Source organism: Glycine soja, chromosome 16 (genome assembly GCF_004193775.1).
Source record: "Glycine soja cultivar W05 chromosome 16, ASM419377v2, whole genome shotgun sequence".
Classification (NCBI taxonomy): domain Eukaryota; kingdom Viridiplantae; phylum Streptophyta; class Magnoliopsida; order Fabales; family Fabaceae; genus Glycine; species Glycine soja.
This window is the reverse complement of record NC_041017.1, coordinates 28499508-28522704: the sequence shown is the minus strand read 5'-3', so window position 1 is coordinate 28522704 and position 23197 is coordinate 28499508. Positions and strand designations below refer to the sequence as shown.

The window sequence follows — 23197 nt, the reverse complement described above, 5'->3', positions numbered from 1 at the left end:
GGTTTGTAATTAAAACTAAGGATGTGATTCAACAAATCCTACACCTGATAAGGCTACCACTCTATCAGGACCCGTAATTCCATCAGTTTCACTATTGTCTTTTACACATGATAAGCCAATGATTGCATCAATTCCATTATATTGGTCAGTATCTTGAAAGCCAGTCACTCCCTTAGTTTCATTGCTTACTCATACACCTGCACCTGATATGCACAGGCCCGTCAACAACAATTTTCACCATGTGTCGAGTGGAATGCCTCTTGCATTAAATACCCAATCTCAACAAGAAAACTTTGGCATCTAGGCCAAAGTGAGCCAACTACTATAAAAACATCATCAGGCAACATGGTGTAGATAAGCAAGATATCCAAGACTCTCACATAGGCATCTGTCATAGTAACTTTCAAAATATGAAACTGATACATAACATTAAGAGAAGTGAAACACAAAATCCAGAAATCATGCATATATTTTAAAAGTCCAAGGGGGTGCCAAAATAGTTCCAATTGCTCCTATCAACATGATGTTTCAGCTTAGGAGGGAGTTGGTAATGTCTTAAGGGCACAAAGTGCAAAAAGATTGAAATTGGGAGGGGAGAACTAAATCTTAAGAGTTAAGAGGCATATCTTAACAATAATAATTACAAGGTAGCTTTTTGTTTCACCATCAGAAGTTGCAAAGAAGAAAATGGGGTTGGAAAGAGACGGGGGAGAGTAAAGAGTGGACATTGATAAATTTATTTTAATCATAAATGGTAAAGTATAACAATTTTAATAATTAAAATAATTAATGTGAAATAATAATCAAATCAATCTAATGTAAGAATCATAGATACAATAAAAAAATTAAAATAAAATACTTTTATGGAATATTCATCAATTATATATTTTAAATTAAATCATAAATTTATGTGTCATGGATGACATATATTAATTTATGAACAATATTATAAAATATTTTAAATTTTTAACATAAGAATTTATTAAAAAATAGAAATTATGAACTAAAAATAATAAGAATTATGTGTAATATATCAATCATGTATCATAAAGTATAACAACTTTAAATTATTATTTATTATCAATTATATTAGACTTGAACTAGTCATTTACTCGATCAGAATACTAGATCAAGGGTCGACCCAGTAAGTCACTAATTGACTTGCATGATCCAATTTATATTTAAAAATATAAATAATTTCATAACCTCTAAACTTATACACTTAATATTTAAACTTAACAAAATTTAACATATTTAGAAGCATAACTATTAACCTCTTTAAAATTTTAAGCACACAACATATTTTTCAGAATTCAGTATACACAACCTTACTATCATAGTGTTGTGAATTTCCAAACTTTTCTAAAACTCATTTAATTCCTAAATTTTAAAATTTTCAAGCATTAAAATTTTAAAAATGTCTACAAAAAATTAAATGTTTATTCGTAGTAGTCCAATGCTAAGCTCAATTCAATTCAGGCTAAACGCAACTCCTAAAACTCTTCACCTTTTTTTTGGCACTTCTTTTCATGCACAACAAGATAAAAACCTAATAAAATTTATTTAACAAGCAAAAAGCAACAATCTAGAATAAATTTCCTATTAGTAACAAACTTAATGTCCAACAATGATTAAAAGTAAGAGAAAAGTAAGATAAGTGTCACTTTAAAAGATCAATTTATCAATGAAAACGACACTTATCAGTATGTAATTCTCATCTCGTTTTTTGCTTTTCCAACCCCAAGTTTGTTTTGTTATTTTTAATTTCTGAAAATACTCTTGACGGAATTGCATTTCCATTGAATAACATACATAACAAAAATGTGTTTTCATTGTGTATTTCACATTCTTGTACAATGAAATTTTTGTTGTGCATTTCACATTCTTACATAATAGAAATTCCATTGTGCATTTCAAAATTATTGTTTATATTTAAAATTCAATATTTTGTGTATTTTATAAAATTCAAAAAAATTGTTAGGCACAAATGTTTTTAATGATTCACTAACACCTAAGCAAGGCAAGTGTTTGAATTAGTGCAATATGGACCCTTGTTCACTATGTGCAATCTTGAACTTTTTTTCTTACATGCATAATGATTCACCAATGCATTATAAGGCACATGTTTGAATTGATATGATTTGAACTGTTGATTTAGTCGGTGCGATCTCGATTGTTTCTTTTTCTAACACATAAGGCAAAGCTTTTAATTATTCACTAACGTGTGAACATGGCACATGTTTGAATTGATGCAATCAGAACCTTGATTTAGTCAGTGCAATCTCGATTTTTTTATGATACACAAGAGAAAAACTTTAATCACTCACTAACATTAAACAATATGTGCACTAGTATAAGAGAGATATGCTTTGAGACACCACATTGTCTTCACATTCACAATTTTCCTAAAAAGATGGATTCATTCCTTGCTATTGTGTATTATGATGGTCATATGGCAACAACTTCTAAAGGAATCTTGTTTAAATGTCCTTATGGTCAAAATTGCATAGGGTAAATGAGGACACAAAAGTAGTTGCACTAAGGGGAAAAAATCATGTTGAAGAAGAATTTTATGGTTTAGTAAAATATTAAAATTGATATTCATTATCATCACCTTATATCTTTAAGGAATACATGTTCAATATAAATCTTTCAAGATTAAAGATGACAATTATACATTATGTTATGCATACCTCTCAAAGAGGTATGAGCTTTTGTATGTCAACCAAAATCTATCAAAGAATTCTTAGCTTTCATGCATGAAACAGAGACAACAACTAGATGAAATTATTTAAAAAATTATCATGTCTTCTTAATTGATCAAGTGTGTTAATTAATATTTTATTTATATGATTTCTCTTAAAAAATAATTTTTTGTTGAAAATTGAAAAAAAAATCATTTATGACATCTAAGAAATGTAGTATGAAAAATAATGGGTTAATAATGTAATTCATCCATTTGTTTTTAAAAATATGATCAAATTAATATTTTCTAAAAGTAGACTAGCCCATGGGCTGACCCTAGTTAACTTGACCGTATGGATTTATATATGTAGACTTTTCGGCTCTAGCCCATGGGTTGGAGTTGGTCCATTTGACAGTTCTAGATTGCATCTCGAATCATGGTGAGTAGTACTATCAATATGCACATTGCAATAGGGGATTAAATGATCTCTTCCACCATGACCTAGATACGTCAATCCATTGAAGGCCTTTGGCATCTTCCATACGCCTCAGATTATTTATTGCGCCTTGGATTGCATTTCATATCAATTTTGAAATGCCCCAATAAGGCCTCAACCCACCTAACAAGCCCCACGTAAACATATATTACATGGATAGTCTGAACACATTTAAGAGGTAATATCCTCTCAAAAGGTTATGAACACTCTACTTGTTACATCGTTTTGTGCCTTGTCATACTAAGTACCTTAAGAGGATAACCAAATAACCTTGACCATTAATCATGGATAATGTATTAGAAATCCCATGATTCTGACATCCCTCACCAAGATATGGTTGTTGATAGGTATTAGCTCACTTGGGTTGTTAATCACCATCATTCACTAGTTTTTTTTTTTTGCAAAGCAAAAGGAAATAGATCATTAATAAAAGTGGCAAATTTGTTACACAGGGTGTGCTAGCAAATCAAAACCAAAGTAACAACATCCATCATTCTCTAGTAAATACTGAAGTGTTTATCACGGTCAAATATCTCCTTTTTGTTTGGGGTAACACACAGGTTGATTTGGTTCGGATTGGGGGGAGGGAGGAAATACAAGTAGCATAAATTATAAAAAAAAATCTGATTAATTGATTAACTCATAAAATTACATCTATAATAATAAATAAATAAAAAAATCAAATCATCCAACACAAGGAAAGTGTTTAACATCCACAAAAGTATCCAATGCAATGAATTCAATACCGCACACAATAGTAAGTTAAACATTAATATTAATAATAATAATAATAATAATAATAATAATAATAATAATAATAATATAGTTGGTTTGAGTTGATTCTGGTTTGAAAAGTGTAAATTCATAACCCTAACCAACTAACATAAGATTTCAATTGATTTAATTCGAGTCCAATTAGAAAAAAAATCAAATTAATTTAATTGATCCAATATAGTTGGATTGATCAGATTGATTCAAACTAATAAACATCCTTACTTTATTCAAATTTCTAGTGACTTGAATGTTGGAGTCCTTATAGGGCCAGCAACTCTTCCATCATGGTCCATTGCACCTAGGCACTGTCGATGACTCGATGTAATAGTCCACCAAGAGAACCATCTAGTCTAAGTGTAGGTCGAGTTTCACTTGCCCAACCAGGAGCAATTGGCGTCATTTGCGGGAAATAATAAATGTACTCCCAAAGCACCCTTTTTTTAACCAACTTTTCACCTTTCTAAATATTTCCTCAATTTATTCCCTCGATTTCCACCAAAGCCAAGCTTATGGCCCCAAAACACCACCGTTCTGTCATTTACCAAAGATAATGTCTCCTTACTACGAGTGCAACCACCTCATCCTTAATATTCTAGGACCCTTCAAGCCACCACGCTTTTAGCGGCATTAGGTAGCCTAGGCATTATAGAATTCTGTTTTTGCCATCACTCCTAATTCACTAGCTCAAGAGGAGAATTCAATTCATTTTACTTTTTTTTTTGCTTTTTTTATGAGTTCTTACAAAAAATATTTATTCAAGCAGGACTTAAATTGCCTTCAAAATTAATTTTTCCTCTTAAAATAATTTATCCAAATTCCAAGCACTTTTTGTTAATTCTTTGACGCCAAACATTATTTCCTAAAAAATAATAACACTTACCGTTCCGACATCAGGATAAGACAATAGAATCCAAACCTTATAATTGTCTTTCAAAATTACAAGCATATGTTTTTAATTGTCACAAAAACAATATATCATCCAAAAACAAGACACCGCCATGTCTAAAACATATATCAACAGATCTTGAGTTGAGCAAGAATCCTGGAAATATTCTACAGATGTTAATGTCTCTCCTTATTAGGAGATTACTCCGTGTAATAATCTCATTTTGTTCTCTTAATAATGTGGACTCCACTGTCAGTATCCACAATGTCACTAATTTCACCAACTTTAAGAGCAAAAGTTGCTTCTTCAAAAGGCTTCTGCATCTGGCCACGACCAAAAGGACCTGCACCCAAGAAAGTTATTTCAGTTAATTGACAAAATTAGTTATGAAAAATTTAGACATGCATTTCACTTCAGCTATGAATGCTAACTGAAAGCAGATCCCCAATCCTTTATGACTAAGGGTCAGATTGATTCTACGTCTAGAGGTCTATGTCACATTTCTGCGAGAGTCACATAAAATTTCATAAATAACAGACCTTCAAGTGTGACACGTCCACAGTTCAGTGATGCTGATCAAAACACACATCAAGTAAAAATGAATTTAACATACAAGTTTGGAGTTTCGGGGAACTGCAGTCATGAAGACACTCTTACTGTCTTACATTCAAAACCAGATAAAGCATACTAGACAGTTACAAGATTGAAAGATCCGTTGTCTTGATAGCAATTGAATAGTAGCCCTTTAAATCCTTTAAATCATGGTCTAGCAACATTTGGTCCCCTTACAGCTAGGCTAACTAATGCTAATTGATATAGCAACATCAAGAGGGCCAACAAACATATACAATATACCATCACTAACTTGGAACTAATAAAGCCCTTCTTGGTTCTCAAACATTTTTCAGGTCTTCCAATTTCTATTTCTATTTATATATTTATACTAAACACAATTACATGAAATGTGTACTAATTAGGTACCATTTGTGACAGGGGAGGAGCTAAAATATTTGAGTTTTTGTAATTAGGTACCACCGTACCAGTTAGGGGGTATGATGAGACATAAAATGTGAGCTTCGGAGAGATATTAGGAATTCTTATGAAACTATCAATGCAACAACAGCAACAGAAAGAATGACATTGAAAGTTAAGTTTGATGTTCTGTTAAACATTGCAATTCCGTTAATAACACAAAAAGTCAGGTAGCACAAGTAGATTTGGTTCCTCTAAAAGTGCATGTACAGCTAGTTTGATTAATATACAGTTGATGTAAACCTAATTAAGTTAAAGTCAGCAGAGGATACGCCCTTACTTTTTCATCTTGAGCAATTGCTCATTTTAGAGGGTGCTAGATCCAGCATCAACCACCCCCAAACTATTAAACTAAAATTCTTAGATAACTAAATTTATGAGCCTATTCTTCTTACTCTATTTTTGCAACATGGGAGCAGAAAAATCCAAACTGACGATAGTAAATGAGAAAACACGGTAGTAACTGAAGTCATCAAAGGACATAAAGTTAGATGCAGTTCCATTGTGCTTTTGGAACTATTTTTCTCTGTTCTGAATCGGAGTTTCACCCCAATAATCCGCATTGACATTTAATCAAAATCTCTAGTACACAGACCACCGAAGTAAAACCCAAATTCTAACTGGAAAATAGCACCAAAAGCACCTGTGAAACTGCATCTAAGTTTTGCTCTTCATCAAATCAAGTCCTCTTATAATTCTCGTTCTGTTCTGTTACAGTATACAGACAAGAACCCCTGGAGTAACAAAACCACCACCCCATAAGTCAAGACTCCTTTTACAATACTTGGGAGTAAGAACAACAGCACGAAGAAGACAACAAGAAGTGGCTTAATGACAAGTCTATTATTATCCTGCACTGCAATTTAACAGTTACGAATCTCAACTTAAAATTTTTTTCAAGAATAACACAATTTTCAATAACCAGATCCTTCATCAGAATACCATACATCCAAATCTGTACACAATTAAACCTTTTAATGTTGCTATTTTTTTATATATAAAAAATAAACATTCATTTTTCGACTGACCGAGATCACCCCCGCGCTTGGCGGAGCTGCAATCGGAGAAGCGAGAGGCGATGTCCTCGAAGGAGGCCTTGCCCGAAACGATGTCGTCGCGGAGGGCCTTGAGCTGAGAAACCGCGTTTTCTCTGGTTGTGCTCTTGATGATGCGACCTTCAGGATCCTTCCACGAGGCCTTCCTTCTAGAACCTTCGTGCTTTATCAATATGTGCGAAGCCCTAACCTCAATACCGCCACCACCCTTCGACGACGACGACGACATCTTCGACTTCTTATGCTTATTCCGGTTCTCCTTCTCCGCCGCCGAGGTCGACGCCTTCTTCCGCTTCCGATCTGACTCTATCTTCGCCGCTCCGGTCACTCGCGCTAGCTCCAGAGAGAGAGAAGGAAAGAAACTATGAAAGTGAAAGTGCTGAACTCTTCTTCACGCTTCGGTATTTATACGGTGGTCCGAAATCAAGGGGAGCTCGTTGTTGTGCACATCTGAGACGTCCATTAGAGCCGCATCGTGCGGCTCACATTCGTTGTAGATTCTGAAACCAAAAGCCCTAGCACTGTTTGCACCGCGTGTCAACATCTGATTGGTCTCTTTGCTACTACTTAATTATGCTCTTATCATAGGGTATAAATGTAAATAAATGCGACGAAGATCTTTGTTTAGGTTTGTGAGTGTATTTTGTACGGATAAGGACGACGCTTTCCTTCTAAGGCATAAATACAAGAGGCGTTGTTTTTTTTTTTTTTTTTTTTCTTTTTCTTTTTCTAGTACAGCTGTACAGGTAAAGGATGAAGCAGAGTGCATAAGAAGAAAAAATCATAAATCTTAGTAGCGTCATGTACTTTCTAGTTTCTAGATTAATGTCTCTGATTCCTTTTATTTACTTTCAAAAAAATGAAATTTGTGTATTAGGAAAACCAAATTGAGAATTGTTTGATTACAATTAGCTCTTATATTAGGCTTTTATAGTTAGGAAATTAATACTTAAACTAATTTATTGGTCCTCTACCTTATTTTTTAGGTTTGGTTTTATTTTTTAAATCAATTTAATTTGATTATGTAAGTTAAATTGGACTAACGAAGTTAAAAAATCACATTTTATCACGAAGGAAAATCACCTAATAATTATATTAAATTGTCACAAAAAATTTAATTAGAAGATAGAATCAAATTTAGATGATATGACCACTCAAACTAATTTAAATAGATCAAATTAAATTGATTTTAAAACTTAGAGAATTAAATTATATGTAAAAAAAATTTAAAAAATAAGTTAAACCAATATTAAAAATTAGAGGATTAAATCGAATAATAAAACGAGACTAATTTAACTATATAGTATATACTAGTACTTCACTAAAGTACTAAAATACGCCCTCCCCGAAATACCACTCTAATGCACTACAAGGGAAAAAACAACCCCCAAATAATAATCCAAAAAGAAATTCCAGGGAGAGACGAAAGAATAGTGTAGGATAAGTTATACTTTTCCCCTCCTTTTAATTCTTGATTTACTATTTTGATCTCTTTTTTTTTTCTTGATTTTAATCCCTAAATCTTAAAAAATCTACAATTTTAAGTTCAATCATCAATTTTAGTGCTCTAAAGTTCAAATCTAACAAATTCAATCAAGTTACTGTCAAAAAATAATCTAATTAATTAAAATAAAAAGAATAACATGCAGAATTAAAAATTCAACCAAAATTTCAATTTTTTTTAAATGTACAGACTAAAATCTCAGATGAAGAATTAAGAAGGGACCATATTACAATTTAGCCAATTCTCTAAGCTTTTCAAAATATTGTAAGATTCTAACGCGCACAAACCTAATAGGTTCATCTTCCATTTGACGAATAGCAAGTTGGAATTACTAGTTTCTTTGTCCCTCTTTTGAATAATAGTAATAAAATAATAATAAAGGTTCTCTGTTGTCCTCATAAATAAAAAAGGTAAATGAATGAAAACAAAAAATAAATAAAAAAAATCAAAGGGTTTCTTTTTTGAAGGATGACAGGGAGACTCAAGACTTTACAAGTATAATAATTACAACACAATCGTTAAATCAAGCCCTGCAACTGATACAAGCTATTGAATAAAACCTATAGGTACTGAAACGAAGCAGGTTAGTTGAAAAATGACAAGTTGACAATCTGAGTAACTTCCCACGAGGCCAACTACAAATCTCTCAAAATTGGCCAACCCTTTTTAATAATATTGTTGATCTTGGCATCAATTTGCTTTTGGATATTTGGAGGGCAAAGCTCTGCAACATATCCATTCAATTTCGTTGCCAGGCTAGACCTCTCAAGCTCCTCTGCCGGAAGGTTCCCAATTAACTGAAGAAGGATGGTATTTTGCTTGAGTTCAAATTTCTGCATATTTAGAACAGAACAGGCGATTCCAGTTAGTGATTTGATTTAATTAAATGGGTCAGAACTTTGAGAGGCATTTTTTTCCCTGCTACAGAAAATTGTACTTGGTAAAATTGTCTAATAGTAGACAAGAAACACTGACACTGACACGGACATGGACACGTGAACACCTGTAATGTCCAAAATATAGGACGTCGTAGGGCATCGTACCGGCATCGGTGTCGGTGTCGACACTGACACGGACACCCGGACACGGGAAGGGACGAAAGTGTCCGTGCTTCATAGAATAGTAGACAACAAAAATTGTCTCGATTCCAACGGTATTTTTCATGGCCAGAATAACAACTCTAATAACTAATGCTTGCATAATATTTACAAATATGTAGAATGTATCAATTGAAGGCAGCTCGAAGTAGAATTTAACTCTCATTGCTTGATGTCTCTTGAAAGAAAAATGTTTGCAGACTTCAAAAAGGTTAATAGCCACCTACCAATGATATGCATAGGACAACTGGGTGGTTTTAGTTCTCTAGAAAGTGACAAATCAACTGAGTTATGAAATCTAACTACCCCCGCCCCTGGTACCAAGAATATGGAACAATGAGCGATTACATCTTTATGATGCACATAGGTGCCAAAATTGGTGATGTATTCATATTGCAACCGTATCCAGTTTCAATACTCACAAAACTGCTCCATCAATATTTTTGGCTTGCCCCCATATTTTTTGTGTGGATACCCAGACTGTTACTCAAAAAATCCAATACACATTGAATTCTCATTCTCACCAATTACCTTGAAGAATATTTACACGATTGCAATCTTACCCTCATCAAAATCATCACACAGAATACCAGATTTTCTTCCTCCATACCACATTTGAGAACACAGGTTTCAGGTTAGAGTGAGCAATTACAAGTGGATAAATTTAATTTTATCTGGTTAACATATACAAATATAATATTTTATTTAATACAAATTGTCCTGCCTGTATCTTAGTTTAAAAAAATAAAAAATTAAATTAAAAAAAGCATTGTATTTGTACCCACATCCAAGGACAAGCCCTGGCATGATGGTAAAGTTGACCTTTGTAACCGGTCACATGTTCGAATCTGAAAACAACCTCTTTGCATACACAAGGGAAATGCTAGAAACAAATACACTGACCCTCTCTAATACCTTTGCAAAACAAGGAGCCTTCATGGTACCGGGGTACATTTGTTTTCTATATGTACCCACATCCAAGCCACATAGCAGGAAATGCTTTTCTTAGAAAAATCAATAAGGCATCAGACTACCCACAGATTGGAAGGTCTATTGTAGAAAATGTAGGATTTAGATTTAATAATTACTGCAGTTTGAATAATTCGTATTAGGAATTAGTTTTAATAATCAATGCAGTTTTAATAAGTGCCATGTGACAGTTTCTGTAGCGAACAATTATGTATTTTGATTGTTTCGGTGTGGTAATCTTAGGGGGACCATTAAGTCATGTCTTTGGTACCTTTTTTGACAAAGATAGTCTCTAAAAAAGTTTTTGAACTCTGGGAGAGCAAGAAATCGCTGTAATATCTATATAATCTGGTGTGATTTGATCCTATTTCAAACTGGTATTCTATCAAACATCAATAGTAAATAAACATTATTTTGGAAACAAACCTGGTGCTCTGGCTCTGCAGGGTAAAATGTTCCAAGTTGCAGAATTTGTGTAGTCACAATGCTGCTTCTTGACAGGGTTTGTTCCTGTTCTTTGCTGACAGCAGCCATTCTTGATTCTTCGGTTCCATTAACAAAAATAATAGATCTGCCAGAATATAGGTATAGTTAAGTAAATAGCACTCAGCATGAGACTGGATATGGAGGTAGATCACAAGAAATTGTGGTTGGCAACAGTGCTCCTCCTACCTGTACTGACTACCCACATCAGGACCTTGGCCATACACTTGCCTAGGATCGTGACTTGACCAAAAGACATCCAGGAGTTCCCTAAAGCTAATCAGCTGCGGATCATACTCAACCTGCATTATGGCCACGGGCCATAACAGAAAATTCAATAAAATCATCCAACTTCAGTTCATCATATTAATAAATTAATGCAGTTATATCTGGATTTTAAGATGTAACATGGATTGGTGAATTTAGTTAGTTTATGAAAGTAAAACATAAGAAAGTTACACCATCTGTTCAATGTTACGAAAACTTATCAATATATAGTAGTCTACATGAATTCCAGAACCAAGACAACCACACATGAGAAAGCATGTTAAAATATTATCTTTTCAGGATCTATAAACAAAACCTTTCTTTCACAGACCTATGGTTCCAAATTATTCAATGCATATCACAGCCCCTGCCATCTACACTTTCAACAGTCAACTGTTCGTGAATTCCTCCAAAAACTTTACTTCATGATGTTTTATAAAAGTATAAGGATCTATACATATCAAATCAAGTGATGGAAGACACTAGTCTGCCCATAGCCTTTGGGGTTTGCAGACTTAAAACAAGTATGCAAAATTTCTCTCAGGCCTTGATTTGGCACAGGCCTAACAATGGGCACCCCTTTATGCAACTTTTACCACATGTTAGGACTTGGCATTTCTTTGGAAACAGAAATCACTGAATTGTTATTGAACTTGGATTCTTTAGATGTTTCCATCTCATACTTCAAAATTTCACTGTTCACTAATTAACTAGGCAACCCTGATAAGATGACAGTCTAAGAACAGTAACATGAATAAACATATTCAAATATAAAAAATAGAATAACTACTTACCAATCCTAATAACCAGAAATAATTATGAAAGGATTAGGGCGTTTGGAATAAATCAACCAGCTCTAAAATCAAAACTACACCAAAATATTGAGATGATTTGATTGTTTTTTAAGCTTTTACTTTCTTGGTGCTAAAGCACTCTGCATCACTATGTGAAAGGACATAAAATTCAGCCAAGTGGCTAATAAATGTCTAAACAAATAGAATTTTCTTTTTTCCTCTTATAACATGTCTAGGGAAAAGAAGACAAGAAGTGGAGAGCAAGAAAACTTATTGCTTGAGCTGTCACTTAGAAAATGTTGGTAGGGTTGTAAGAATCAGAAAACACCACAATTAAATCGCCAGTTGAGCAAATCTCATTCACCCATAATTTGAACAAATGTAATAATCCCCATCCAAGACAAGCATGAAAAGAAAGGCTATTAGGTGAAACGAACTCTAATCTCAGAGTAGTTTCAACCATGATGATTAACAAACTCATTTCAAACCTCCATCTCTAGTACTTAACCCCATTCCATGTTATTTTATTTGCCCCTGATCAGACACTAACTATGGATACCTATCTTGAAAGAGATTCAAACCTTGATCCACTACATCGTAGGACTAGCCCTTTATTGGCCCCCATTCCATGCTCTACTAATTAGAAATGGGATTTAGCTGCTCCTCTAAAGTGAAGGTGGCAAACTTTGGCGGATAATAACCATTTTATCACAATTTAAAACCAATTAATAATAATAATAACTTCATTTTATCTTTTTATTGTCGCTAAATGTAAGTTGTTAGTTTAATAGTTTTTGTCAGCGAGGAATTCAAACCTCCTACCTCTCCTCCATTCCCTTCTTCTTCCGCCATTAACTCAACCATATATATCCCAAGTTCATTTTATCTTATAAAGTGCAGAGATGTGATAGCAAGTTGAGTGAGAAATTGAGAACCTTAACGGACTCGGCGTGGTCACCGAGGCTTCGGTATTCGGGGTTGGACTTGGATCCGCCGGCGTAGCCGACGGTGGTGCGAACAACGCCCGGTAAACAACCGAACACCGCTTCGGATCTCCAGAAGCTTCCGAGGGCGAAGACGGCGACCCGCAGGCGGTGTTGGTCGAGCGGGTCGAGGGCGGGTTGGGCGATCCGATCCGGGAACCTAATGCAGAGAGCATTGTGGACGAGGAAAAGAAAGAGTACGATCAAAACTGAGAAATGGTTGTGGTTCCTCTCTGCTGGAACTGCCATTTCGCCACTCGCCCAGGTCCTTGCGTTTTGCCTGCTAAAATACCAAGCCGTGGAAACGAGTTGTCGTTTTTAGGAGGTGTACGTGCCAATGGCCGAAGGCGCCACCCCCACCAATCCGTCGCTTTGATGATACGACACAGGAAAATTGCTAGAACACATCATTCATCCGTGACACACTTCTTTTTTTTTATAAATAACAAAATTATCCTCTAAAAGTCTCATCTCATATTTAATTATTTTTTTTTTAAATTTTTAATTTTTAATATACTCCTGACACTTTTTTACGACACAAATACATTAGAAAATTCTTACAACTGAAAGAAAGGAAAGTTTTTAACATTCACATTTAGAATATTATGTGATTTTTATTTTATAATTACAAATTGTCATTGATATGATTTTTAAAGTGATTATCATAAAAATTAATAAATTTATCATATATGATTATTTGTGATTGATCACTTGATCAATCCAATTGGTTAAACCATTGAAGGATTCAGGCATCGAACCTTTTAGCCAACAGGTTCAAAGCTTACCACACAACTACATTTAAGTGAAGTCTAAACATATATATATATATATATATATATATATATATATATATATATATACCAATAATTTTATCATAATATATTATAATTTTATCATAATTATGTATTACTTAGACACCAAATTTTAAATTAGGAAGTTATTTTTAAGGATGGGAGTAAAACTTCTATTTTTTTTTAATAAAGACCGGGTCATGCGGGTCAATTATTGATTTATTGATTTGATCCTTGACCCAGTGCCCTAATGTCTTGACTAGGTCAATTACCGATTCAATTTTTAAAACTATGTGTGCATTGTTCAACCAACATGATATGACATGATAGGTATATAATTTTGTGCCTTAAGCATGCTATCATGGGTTTGATTTCTGACTTCTGCATATGAAAAAAAATGTTGGAAGAGATTAATCCCTTTAACAAATTTCAATATCCCAGATATTTCTCACATTTAAAGAAACAAAAATCCCCTAAATGATCACATGTCATAATTTATTTAAATTTAAAGTAAACACTTTGTTTGGGTCTCGTTTTTCTTTTGTAATTAAAATATAAAAGATTAGGAAAAAACACATCATTTATTAATTATCTTTCCTAATTTTGTAAGAAGGCATATCTTCCCATAATGTAAACCTTTTAACCTAACAAAATATGTTCTTAGCACAACATGGGTGGTAAAAAAAATCACCAATCATCTCTTTGTGTGTGTTTGTTTCTCCGGTGGACTTGCAACAACATGAAGTCTAAAATTGCTTCACTGCATAAGTATGTCTTGTTACTTCTCCAACTTTCACTACGAAGTGGTTGATAATTTCATTTGTGCAAAATTGAGGGAGATGGTGATATGTGTTGGGAATTCTCACCATCAAGTGGTGCTTCAAGTGGATTATTGATGATATAGGACCCTAAAGCTTTTGATATGAATTATATGTTTATGGGAAGGAATTTTGTTAGGGTAAAAGGCATGTGGAAAGATAAAATTTGTGAAAGTGCTTATTGATAATATTTATGCACTGTGTGATAATGAGAACAAGAAGAGACTTTGGGAAGAATTGAAAGCTATCAAGGCTAGTAGTATGGTGTGCTCATGTTGCATACTAGGTGACTTCAATTGTGAAAGGAAGACATAAAAAAAAGAAGGAAAAGGTGGTATTGGTGGTGGAAATGGGGATATGAGAATGTTTAATGCATTGATCAGTGAAATGAAGTTGGAAGGCATACCATTGGTGGGGAGGAAATTTACTTGGTATAAATCTAATGGAACGATGAGAAGTAGAATTGATAGAGTCCTAGCCACAAGGGATTGGCTTGAGTCTTGGCCTCAATGTGCTCAATGGGTCCTTGATAGAAATGTCTCGAATCATTGTCCCATTGTGGTAAAGAGTTCATCTATTGATTGTGGACCTAAACCATTTAGGTTCCTCAATTGTTAGCTAACAGATAAAAGATTTGGAGGGGTGAGCAAGGAGTTGTCGAAAAATCTTCAATTTGAAGGATGGGGAGGATATGTACTAAAAGAAAAAATTAAGGGGTTAAAGAAGGGAGCGAGAAGGAGTTTGGTGATCAACAAAGGAGATAAAATAAGGTTGAAAAGGAGTTGAATGACATAGAGAAGAAGGAAGATGAGGAACAATTGGAGGAGGAAATGAGAAGGAAAGAGGAAAATAGAACTTCAAGAGGAGTTTTAGAAAGTCACTTTGCACAATGAATCCTTATTGAGACAAAAGTCAAGAATGAGGTGGAACATGAAGGGTGATAGGAATTCAAAATTCTTTCATTCTGAAGTGAATTGGAGAAGGAAGAAAAATGCTCTGAGAGGATTAAATATATGTGGTGTGTGGGTAAAGGAGCCTAAAATAGTTAAAGAGGACACAAAGAAATTTTTTGAGGAGAGATTCACCGAAGGGGGAGGAAGAAGGCCAAAACTAGATGGTGTTAAATTTAATACCATTGATGATCATGACAATGCTAGCCTACCAGGTACATTTGAGGAAGAGGAAGTCAAGGAAGCAGTATGAAAGTGTGGAAGTGACAAGATCCTAGGACCAGATGGACTCAATTTTCATTTCATTAAGGAGTTTTGGAGCATACTAAAAAGTGACTTCATGCAATTCCTAACGAAGTTCCATCAAAATGGAGTCTTCCCTCAAGGTAGCATTGCTTCTTTCTACACGTTAATTTCAAAGGGGGAGAATCCTCAAAACCTAGGTGAATTTAGGCCTATTTCATTGGTAGGATCCATGTATAAAATCATCTCTAAAATTTTATCAAATAGGCTTAAGAGGGTCATGGGAAAAATTATTGATAAAAGACAAAGTGCATTTATGGGTGGGAGATATTTGTTACATAGTACACTAATGGAAAATGAAGTAGTTGATGATGCTAAAAGGAATAGAAAATAATGCCTTGTTTTTTAAGTTGATTATGAAAAGACATATGATTTGGTGTGCTAAGACTTTTTGTTTTACATGTTAAGAAGAATGAGATTTCATGATAAATGGTGTAGGTGGATTAGGGGTTGCCTAAAAAGTAGTAGTGTATTTGTTCTTGTGAATGGAAGTCCCACTAGTGAGTTTAATGTTTTCAAAGGTCTAAGTCGACGGGACCCAATGACTCCATTTTTATTCAACTTTGTGGCGGAGGGGTTATATGGCATGATGAGGGAGGCAATTGAGAAGGAACTATATACGAGTTACTTGGTGGGTGATGATAGTGTTCAAGTCAATTTGCTCCAATACACCAATGACATAATCTTCATTGGAGAACCAACCTTGTCCAATATTTTCACAATCAAAAATATCCTAAGGTGCTTTGAATTTGCCTTCGGTTAAAGGTAAATTTCTTTAAAAGCCATTTTGGGGCTATTGGAGTGGACAAAGATACTTGGGAGAGGTATGCAAATGTTTTAAATTGTAAGCTCTTGGCATTCCTTTTTACATATCTAGGCATTCCTATAGGTGCAAACCCTAGGTTAGAGTCTACTTGGAACTCAATTGTGAGGAAATTTAAGAGAAAATTGTCAACTTGTAAACATAAAATTTTTTCTTTTGCACGGAAGGTGTGTCTTGTTAATTTTGTCTCGTCTTCTTTATCTATCTTCTATCTTTTTTTTTTTTTTTAATTCCTAGGGGGTAGGGGGGAAAATAAATAGAGTTCAAAGAAATTTTTTGTGGAGGGATAGGCCGACAAGAGGAAAATAATGGGGTTAAATGGGAGAAAATTTGTGTTTCTAAAGAGAGAGGTCTAGGCATTAAGGATCTTTTTGCTTTTAGCAATTCACTTCTTGCAAAATGGAGATGGGGTCCTTTGGAGGGCGAGGGTGAGCTTTGGTGAGATGTGCTAAAATCGAATTTTGGAGGGTGGGCCGGGTTGATAAGGGAGGAAGAACATAGAAATTCATCTGTGGTGGAGGGATCTAAGAAGGATATGTGATGTGAAATGTGTGGAAAAGTGGTTCGACAACATGTGTGAGTGGAGGATGGGAAATGGTGAGAGAATAAGATTTTGGCAAGACACATGGATTGGGGGATCAACCTTTGGAAAAATCATTTCCAAGATTATTCCTCAATTGGTTGCAAAAACAGGTGACTTTGAGTGAGATGGGGAGTAGGAGGGAGATGAGTGGCGATGGAAATTTGTATGGAGGAAGGCTTGGTTCGCTTGGGAGGAAATCCATGTGACACTTATGCGTGAGAGTTTGGATTTGGTAAGGTTAAGGAAGGATGTATCTGATAAGTGGTTCTAGATAAAAGATGTTTCAGGGTGTTTTTTTAGTTAAGTCTGCATACACAGCCATCATAGAGGGGCGTGGGAATTATGTGCAAAAGGATATATTCAGGGATATTTGGAAGGTTAAAGTTCCACCAAAAGTTAACTTCTTTGTGTGGAGATTGAAAAACAGTAGCTTACCAACAACAGAGAACCTTATCAAAAGAAACGTTCAAATACAAAATTGGGATTCTAAGTGCCCATTTTGTAATGAACTGGAAGAATCAACGGAGCATACTATGTTCAGCAGTAAAAAATCAAGTCGCATTTGAAATTATTTCATGCAGGTTCTGGACATTGATTTTGTGTCACCAAACTCTGCATGTGCTTATTTTGAACAACACGTAATATCGAGTGGGAAATCAAATTTGTCTGATGGATGGAAGATCCTATGGTGTGCTATCATGTGTAATTTATGGAATAGCAGAAACAACTGCATTTTCCGGGACAAACAATTTGACTATGAGGATGTTATTCAAAGCATTCTCTTTAATTGCTGGTCTTGGTTATCAGCTTTTAATGCATTGTTTTCTGTTTCATATATTCAGTGGATGGCAAACAATTCAACATCCTTAATGGGGTAGATGAGAACTTTAATGCAGTTGGTCACTTTATGTTGTTGGAAAGCGGAAATCAATGATCATGCAGAAATTCAAGGACAAGGTCGAGCACTTGCCAAGTGGAGAACAAGAAGCTTTCATTTGGGTGGCATAATTATTGTGTAACAAAATTTGGTGGGCAGGAACTTGCGGTTATCAAATATGTTTCACTATCAAGTAATATATATATTACATAACCGTGAGAAAGAGCATGTTACAGTACTTGATATTAATTTATTCATGATGTACTAAGACTTCGTAACTAAGAATATGCCTTATACTCTTACATAAATTAAAATGCTTTTTGCCTTAAAAAAAAGAGAGAAGAAAACACACGCTCAGTCCATAAAACCACGTCATGAAAAACATAGTTGGATTCAGGAGATGCCAGGGACATATCAGCATCGAAAGATTGTTAGTCACAAAATCAGAATATTTATTTGGTATACTTTCATAGCAAAACAGTTGTAGAAGCATTTCCATCGAGGCACAAATAAAACTTTCATAGAAATTGTCCATGATCATGATCCCCTTAATCTGAATTCATCATAGTTCTAAGGTTGGTATTATACTCATTGCTTATTTGCTTCTATTGGTTGGATCAATTTGTTTGTGTTAAAAAAATGAAACACTTTATGATTATCTATGGGTATTCACTGAAAAAAGAAACTAAATTGAAAATTACCATTTTTCTAAAAAAAATGAAGAAATACCATTTATAGGACGAGTTTAATCAAAGAAAACCTAAAACAACAGTTCTGTCGAAAAAAAAACAGTCGTTAACCATTTGCGTCTTTAAAATGTTATTGGAAATCTCAAAACACCACCCCAATAATGATCATAAACAATAATGCTACCATGCATATATAGGACAAGTGATATGCATACTTGCATGGTGAAATACTAGTTTCAAGTACAAATTAATGACCACAGATTGCTTAAAAGGGACCATGAAATCACCCTCGAAGCCTATCAATTAAATTTAATCGGGTATAATATAATTCAAGTTGTCAAAGGAACTAATTTATCCATTAGAACGAGATAAAATAGCAACAATATGCAGGATTGAACATGCAACTTAAACAAATAATAGAAGACCGTCTATTGAAAACTCCATATGTTGGGAAGAAAATGGTTCTCAAAAGGGTGCCCAAATAGTTTAACAAACAAACTATCAGAAAAAATAAAAACAAAACTGAAAAACATGCAATCAAATAAAATAACCCTAACAACGTTCTATTTAAGCCTTATCAGCCTTAGCAGCAGTTGCAGCAGCTTGTCCCCTAAGACGACCAGTCCTCCTTGCGGCAATGAGACCAACCTTCTGTCCAGGAGGAGCATCACGCCTGACAGTACTAGCATGACCGATATGCTGGTGGTTACCTCCTCCGTGGGGATGCTCAACAGGGTTCATAGCAACACCACGAACCTTGGGCCAGCAGTTCCTCTTCACTCTAAACTTGTGGTAAGCATTTCCAGCCTTGAGAAGAGGCTTCTCAGTTCTCCCTCCACCTGCAACTTGCCCAATCATGGCCCTACAGTCACTAGGAACAATCTTTTTTGAACCAGATGGGAGTTTAATCCTGGAACAAAGCACAAACCACAATTACACATTAACACTGCACCCAAATGCCCTAGCATTTCAATTAAAAAACTTGAACCAATTCAGCCAAATTCCCAACCATTATCATCAATAAATTATAATCACTTCAATAAAATGCTCAATCCTTCAACAAAATACATAATGGAATTAAACTGCACCCACATGCCCAAACATTTCAATAAGATCTCACACACCAATTCACCCAAATTCCAAGCCCCACTCATCGATAAATTATAAATTATGCTATCCACTTCAACAAAAAACTTAATCATGTAACGAATTCCAAACACAAATGCCCTAGCATTTCAATAAAATGCCTTGAAACCAATTCACTCAAATCTTCAATCCTCATCAATAATTTATAAATTATACTATACACTTCAACAATTAAACCTCACTTATCATTTCAATTAAAAACCTTAAATCAAGTCACCAAACTTCCCAAAATTACGCTATGCGATAAAAAAATGCTTAATCCTGAAACAAAAATCAAAACACAATTAAACCGCGCCTAACATTTCAATAAAAGGAACCCTAACCAATCACCCAAATTCTCAATCAATGAATCATAAATCATGCCATGCACTTAAAAAAATAACAATTATCAAACAAAATTCATATACCACCTTTCAACCTGGATCTAAAACCAATCAAATAAAACTACCACCACTACTAATAACTGATTCAATTATTCCAAACATCGATACCTAGAGGTGTCATTATCAGGGTTGTGACTGATAACAATGGCGTAGTCGCCAGACGCCCTGGCAAAGACGCCGCGGTCGCCGACGTGATGCTCGACGTTGCAGATGACGGCTCCTTCGGGGATGGACCTCAGGGGTAGAACGTTCCCGACAACAAGGGTGGCCTTCTTGCCGCAGTAGATGAACTGACCGGTGTAGAGGCCCTCGGCGGCAATGAAGAGCTCGTTCTGCTTCTTGTATCTGAAAGGGTGGCGGAAGGCGACCTTGGCGAGCGGCGCGCCGCGGCCAGGGTCATGGATGACGTCGGTGACCACGCCCTTGAGGTAGCCGTTGCGCTCCCCGAAGTCCAGGCTCCGGAAGCGTGCAGGGCCCTTGCGGTGGTGCGTGTGGGACTTGAAGACCGAGCCTGCTCCCTTACGCTGCGCACGGATCACACGTCCCATTGCGACGACGATGAAGAAGAGTGTTAACCTACCTTACCTTTGAACTGGGATTCTAGGGTTTATTGGTGTGGGAAAGGGGCCTATATATATAGGAGGACGCGAGTGAATCTATATGGGCTGATCCAAGCCCAATATCATTCAGAATGGTGCTTTGATATTTAGGGTTTTTTTTTTAATCAAACAAATGTTAGTTGTTAGTTGTAGAGGGGATCAAATTTGTGACTATTTTTTTTTCCTTAACCATCTCACTTATCTTATATCTTCAACTTTGCTATTTAGGGCATGTTTAGTTCATTGTTAGATTGAACGGGTTCACATTCTCATGTATATTTTTTAAGAAGTAAGAATTCCTAGGTTTTGATTCAACAACAAATTGAAGGGTCTCCCAACATTAAACCAAAGGCACACTTAAACCTTTCATCTTTCCAAAAAATCAAAGTGCCCCTATTTGACAAAAAAAAAAAAAATCCTAACCTTGATACCCGTTATAATGTTATTTTTTCAAAGAAATTAAACACAACGGAAACTTGTTTTGTTAGTGTTAGTTTATTTTTATTTAAGAAAATTGATAACCCCATAACACAGAAAAAAACTAGTATAATTTAACATCCCCGTAATAATAGTCGATTATTGTTAAAAAGGATACTTGTATCATAATTAACATTAAGAGATGACTTTTTTTATAGAAAAAGTAACTGCTATATAAAATTAATTACACAAAAAAATACATATAAGTTTTAGTTGTGTTACAGAAGTGTTGAAAGTAAGGAGTATTTTTGTCATAAATAAATTTTTGGCAAAGTTAGGTGTCTAAATAGCAATGAGGAAAGTGCCAATAACAAAGCCTTCAAAATGTAACGCAGTACTGGTGGACTTCTAGACTTCATTTTGGCTGTGAAGTAGGACGCATCACGGGTGTCCAAAAAACTATTTTGAACTTAACTAATCCTATGATTTCTTGACAAAATCAAAATAAATATTACTTTCACCATTTCGCTTCAAAACCAATAATAAAAGATTTTACAGAAATAAAAAGTTGGTCAAAAATAAGAAGTAAAAAGTCAATATATATGGGATTTTTTTTATTAGAACTACTAATAAAGATTCTTTTTTCCAGATAATGTAAGTTGATTGTGGTTTGTGAGTTGTCACTAAAATGAATAAATAGACTTAAAAGGAAAATGTTATTTTACAAATTTAAAAAATATTTAACACATAGTGTAGGGAATATTTAGCAAAATAAAATCTTAACCACTAATATTTTCTCATCTCTAGATATACTAACAGTATATATACTCCCAATTTAGTTGTTTTTTTTTTTTTTGACAAATACTCCCAATTTAGTTGGAATAAGGAAATCGGCTCCATATCATAACACCAAATAGTAAAACGCAGTCAAACTTTAGAGAAAGTAATCATTTATAAAATAAAGTATTTGTTGGTCCTGGTTCAAAAATAAAGTATTTGAAATTTGAAAAATTAAAATAAAAAATAATTAGTAATTTAAGATTTTTTTTTAAAATTAAAAAATTAAACAATGATAAAATATTATTTCTAACCAAAAAAAAAAATGAAAACCGTTTTTAGGCATTTGATATTTCCACTTTTCCTTTCAATTTTTTTTTCAAAAATATCCTCTTTTGAAAATTGGACTCCCCTGTTAACACCTAAGCAATTTCTTCCTGAATTCTTTGTTGGTTGGAATTGGGTGTTATTTCTACTTTAACCACCACATTACATAGTTTCTTGTCTCGTGCTTTCTTAGCAATTACTTTGATTAAAGTGCTCTTATCCACACCACCTGGTCCATGCAGTCCAATCATTCTCACAGTGGAATCTTCAAGTTTTGTCATTATGTCTTTCATAGTGGATTTTCTAGAACCAAATTCCATATAGCCAGCATTAGACAAAGAGGCATCATTAGATGTTAAGTCCTTTGAATGTGCAAAGAAGAGGGAGTGTCATAGTGGGATCTTCAAGTTTTGTCATTATGTCTTCAATCACAAGTTTTTTTCCGGAACTGTTAAAGGGGAGTGTTTTTTTTTTATTTTATTTTAGAAAAAGAGAAATTTTTTGGAAAACAAAATAAAAAGAGGAGTGTGTGAGAAAATTGTGGAATTGGAAATAGCAACTGCCCGTTTTTGTTATATAAGAGTAGATTACATACCAAATTCTTCAGGTCTAGAACGAAAGCATCCTGTGAAAAAAACCCATGCTTAACAGATTCCCCATGCAACCTTCTCAGTTTGGCCCTAACCTT

General features: G+C 34.5%; 3 protein-coding genes across 3 annotated transcripts; all 3 read right to left on the bottom strand.

Annotated features, from left to right (window-relative positions):
- Positions 1-4852: 4852 nt before the first annotated feature.
- LOC114391177 (peptidyl-prolyl cis-trans isomerase Pin1-like) lies at positions 4853-7320 on the bottom strand. Its single transcript, XM_028352194.1, has 2 exons — positions 6903-7320; positions 4853-5185 (listed from the first exon to the last, which is right to left on the bottom strand). The coding sequence occupies exons 1-2, from the start codon at positions 7156-7158 to the stop codon at positions 5061-5063; spliced, it is 381 nt and encodes a 126-aa protein (XP_028207995.1). The 5' UTR covers positions 7159-7320; the 3' UTR covers positions 4853-5060.
- A 1419-nt stretch (positions 7321-8739) lies between these two features.
- Positions 8740-13438, bottom strand: LOC114389094 (peptide methionine sulfoxide reductase A5-like). Its single transcript, XM_028349685.1, has 4 exons — positions 12979-13438; positions 11172-11284; positions 10926-11070; positions 8740-9266 (listed from the first exon to the last, which is right to left on the bottom strand). Exons 1-4 carry the CDS (start codon positions 13273-13275, stop codon positions 9069-9071), a joined length of 753 nt encoding a protein of 250 aa, XP_028205486.1. The 5' UTR covers positions 13276-13438; the 3' UTR covers positions 8740-9068.
- A 5796-nt stretch (positions 13439-19234) lies between these two features.
- LOC114390744 (60S ribosomal protein L8-3-like) lies at positions 19235-21010 on the bottom strand. Its single transcript, XM_028351616.1, has 2 exons — positions 20498-21010; positions 19235-19770 (listed from the first exon to the last, which is right to left on the bottom strand). Exons 1-2 carry the CDS (start codon positions 20935-20937, stop codon positions 19428-19430), a joined length of 783 nt encoding a protein of 260 aa, XP_028207417.1. The 5' UTR covers positions 20938-21010; the 3' UTR covers positions 19235-19427.
- Positions 21011-23197: the final 2187 nt, after the last annotated feature.

What these genes read in the sequence shown, in the direction of transcription:
- LOC114390744 (XM_028351616.1), bottom strand. Translation starts at nt 20,937, where the DNA reads ATGGGACGTGTGATCCGTGCGCAGCGTAAGGGAGCAGGCTCGGTCTTC. An exon ending in CCTGATAATGACACCTCTAG is followed by an intron (nt 19,771 to 20,497) that starts GTATCGATGTTT and finishes GCTTTGTTCCAG; the next exon opens with GATTAAACTCCCATCTGGTT.
- LOC114389094 (XM_028349685.1), bottom strand. Translation starts at nt 13,275, where the DNA reads ATGGCAGTTCCAGCAGAGAGGAACCACAACCATTTCTCAGTTTTGATC. An exon ending in ACCACGCCGAGTCCGTTAAG is followed by an intron (nt 11,285 to 12,978) that starts GTTCTCAATTTC and finishes GCCATAATGCAG; the next exon opens with GTTGAGTATGATCCGCAGCT. An exon ending in GATGTGGGTAGTCAGTACAG is followed by an intron (nt 11,071 to 11,171) that starts GTAGGAGGAGCA and finishes ATATTCTGGCAG; the next exon opens with ATCTATTATTTTTGTTAATG.
- LOC114391177 (XM_028352194.1), bottom strand. Translation starts at nt 7,158, where the DNA reads ATGTCGTCGTCGTCGTCGAAGGGTGGTGGCGGTATTGAGGTTAGGGCT. An exon ending in CAAGCGCGGGGGTGATCTCG is followed by an intron (nt 5,186 to 6,902) that starts GTCAGTCGAAAA and finishes TCTTGGGTGCAG; the next exon opens with GTCCTTTTGGTCGTGGCCAG.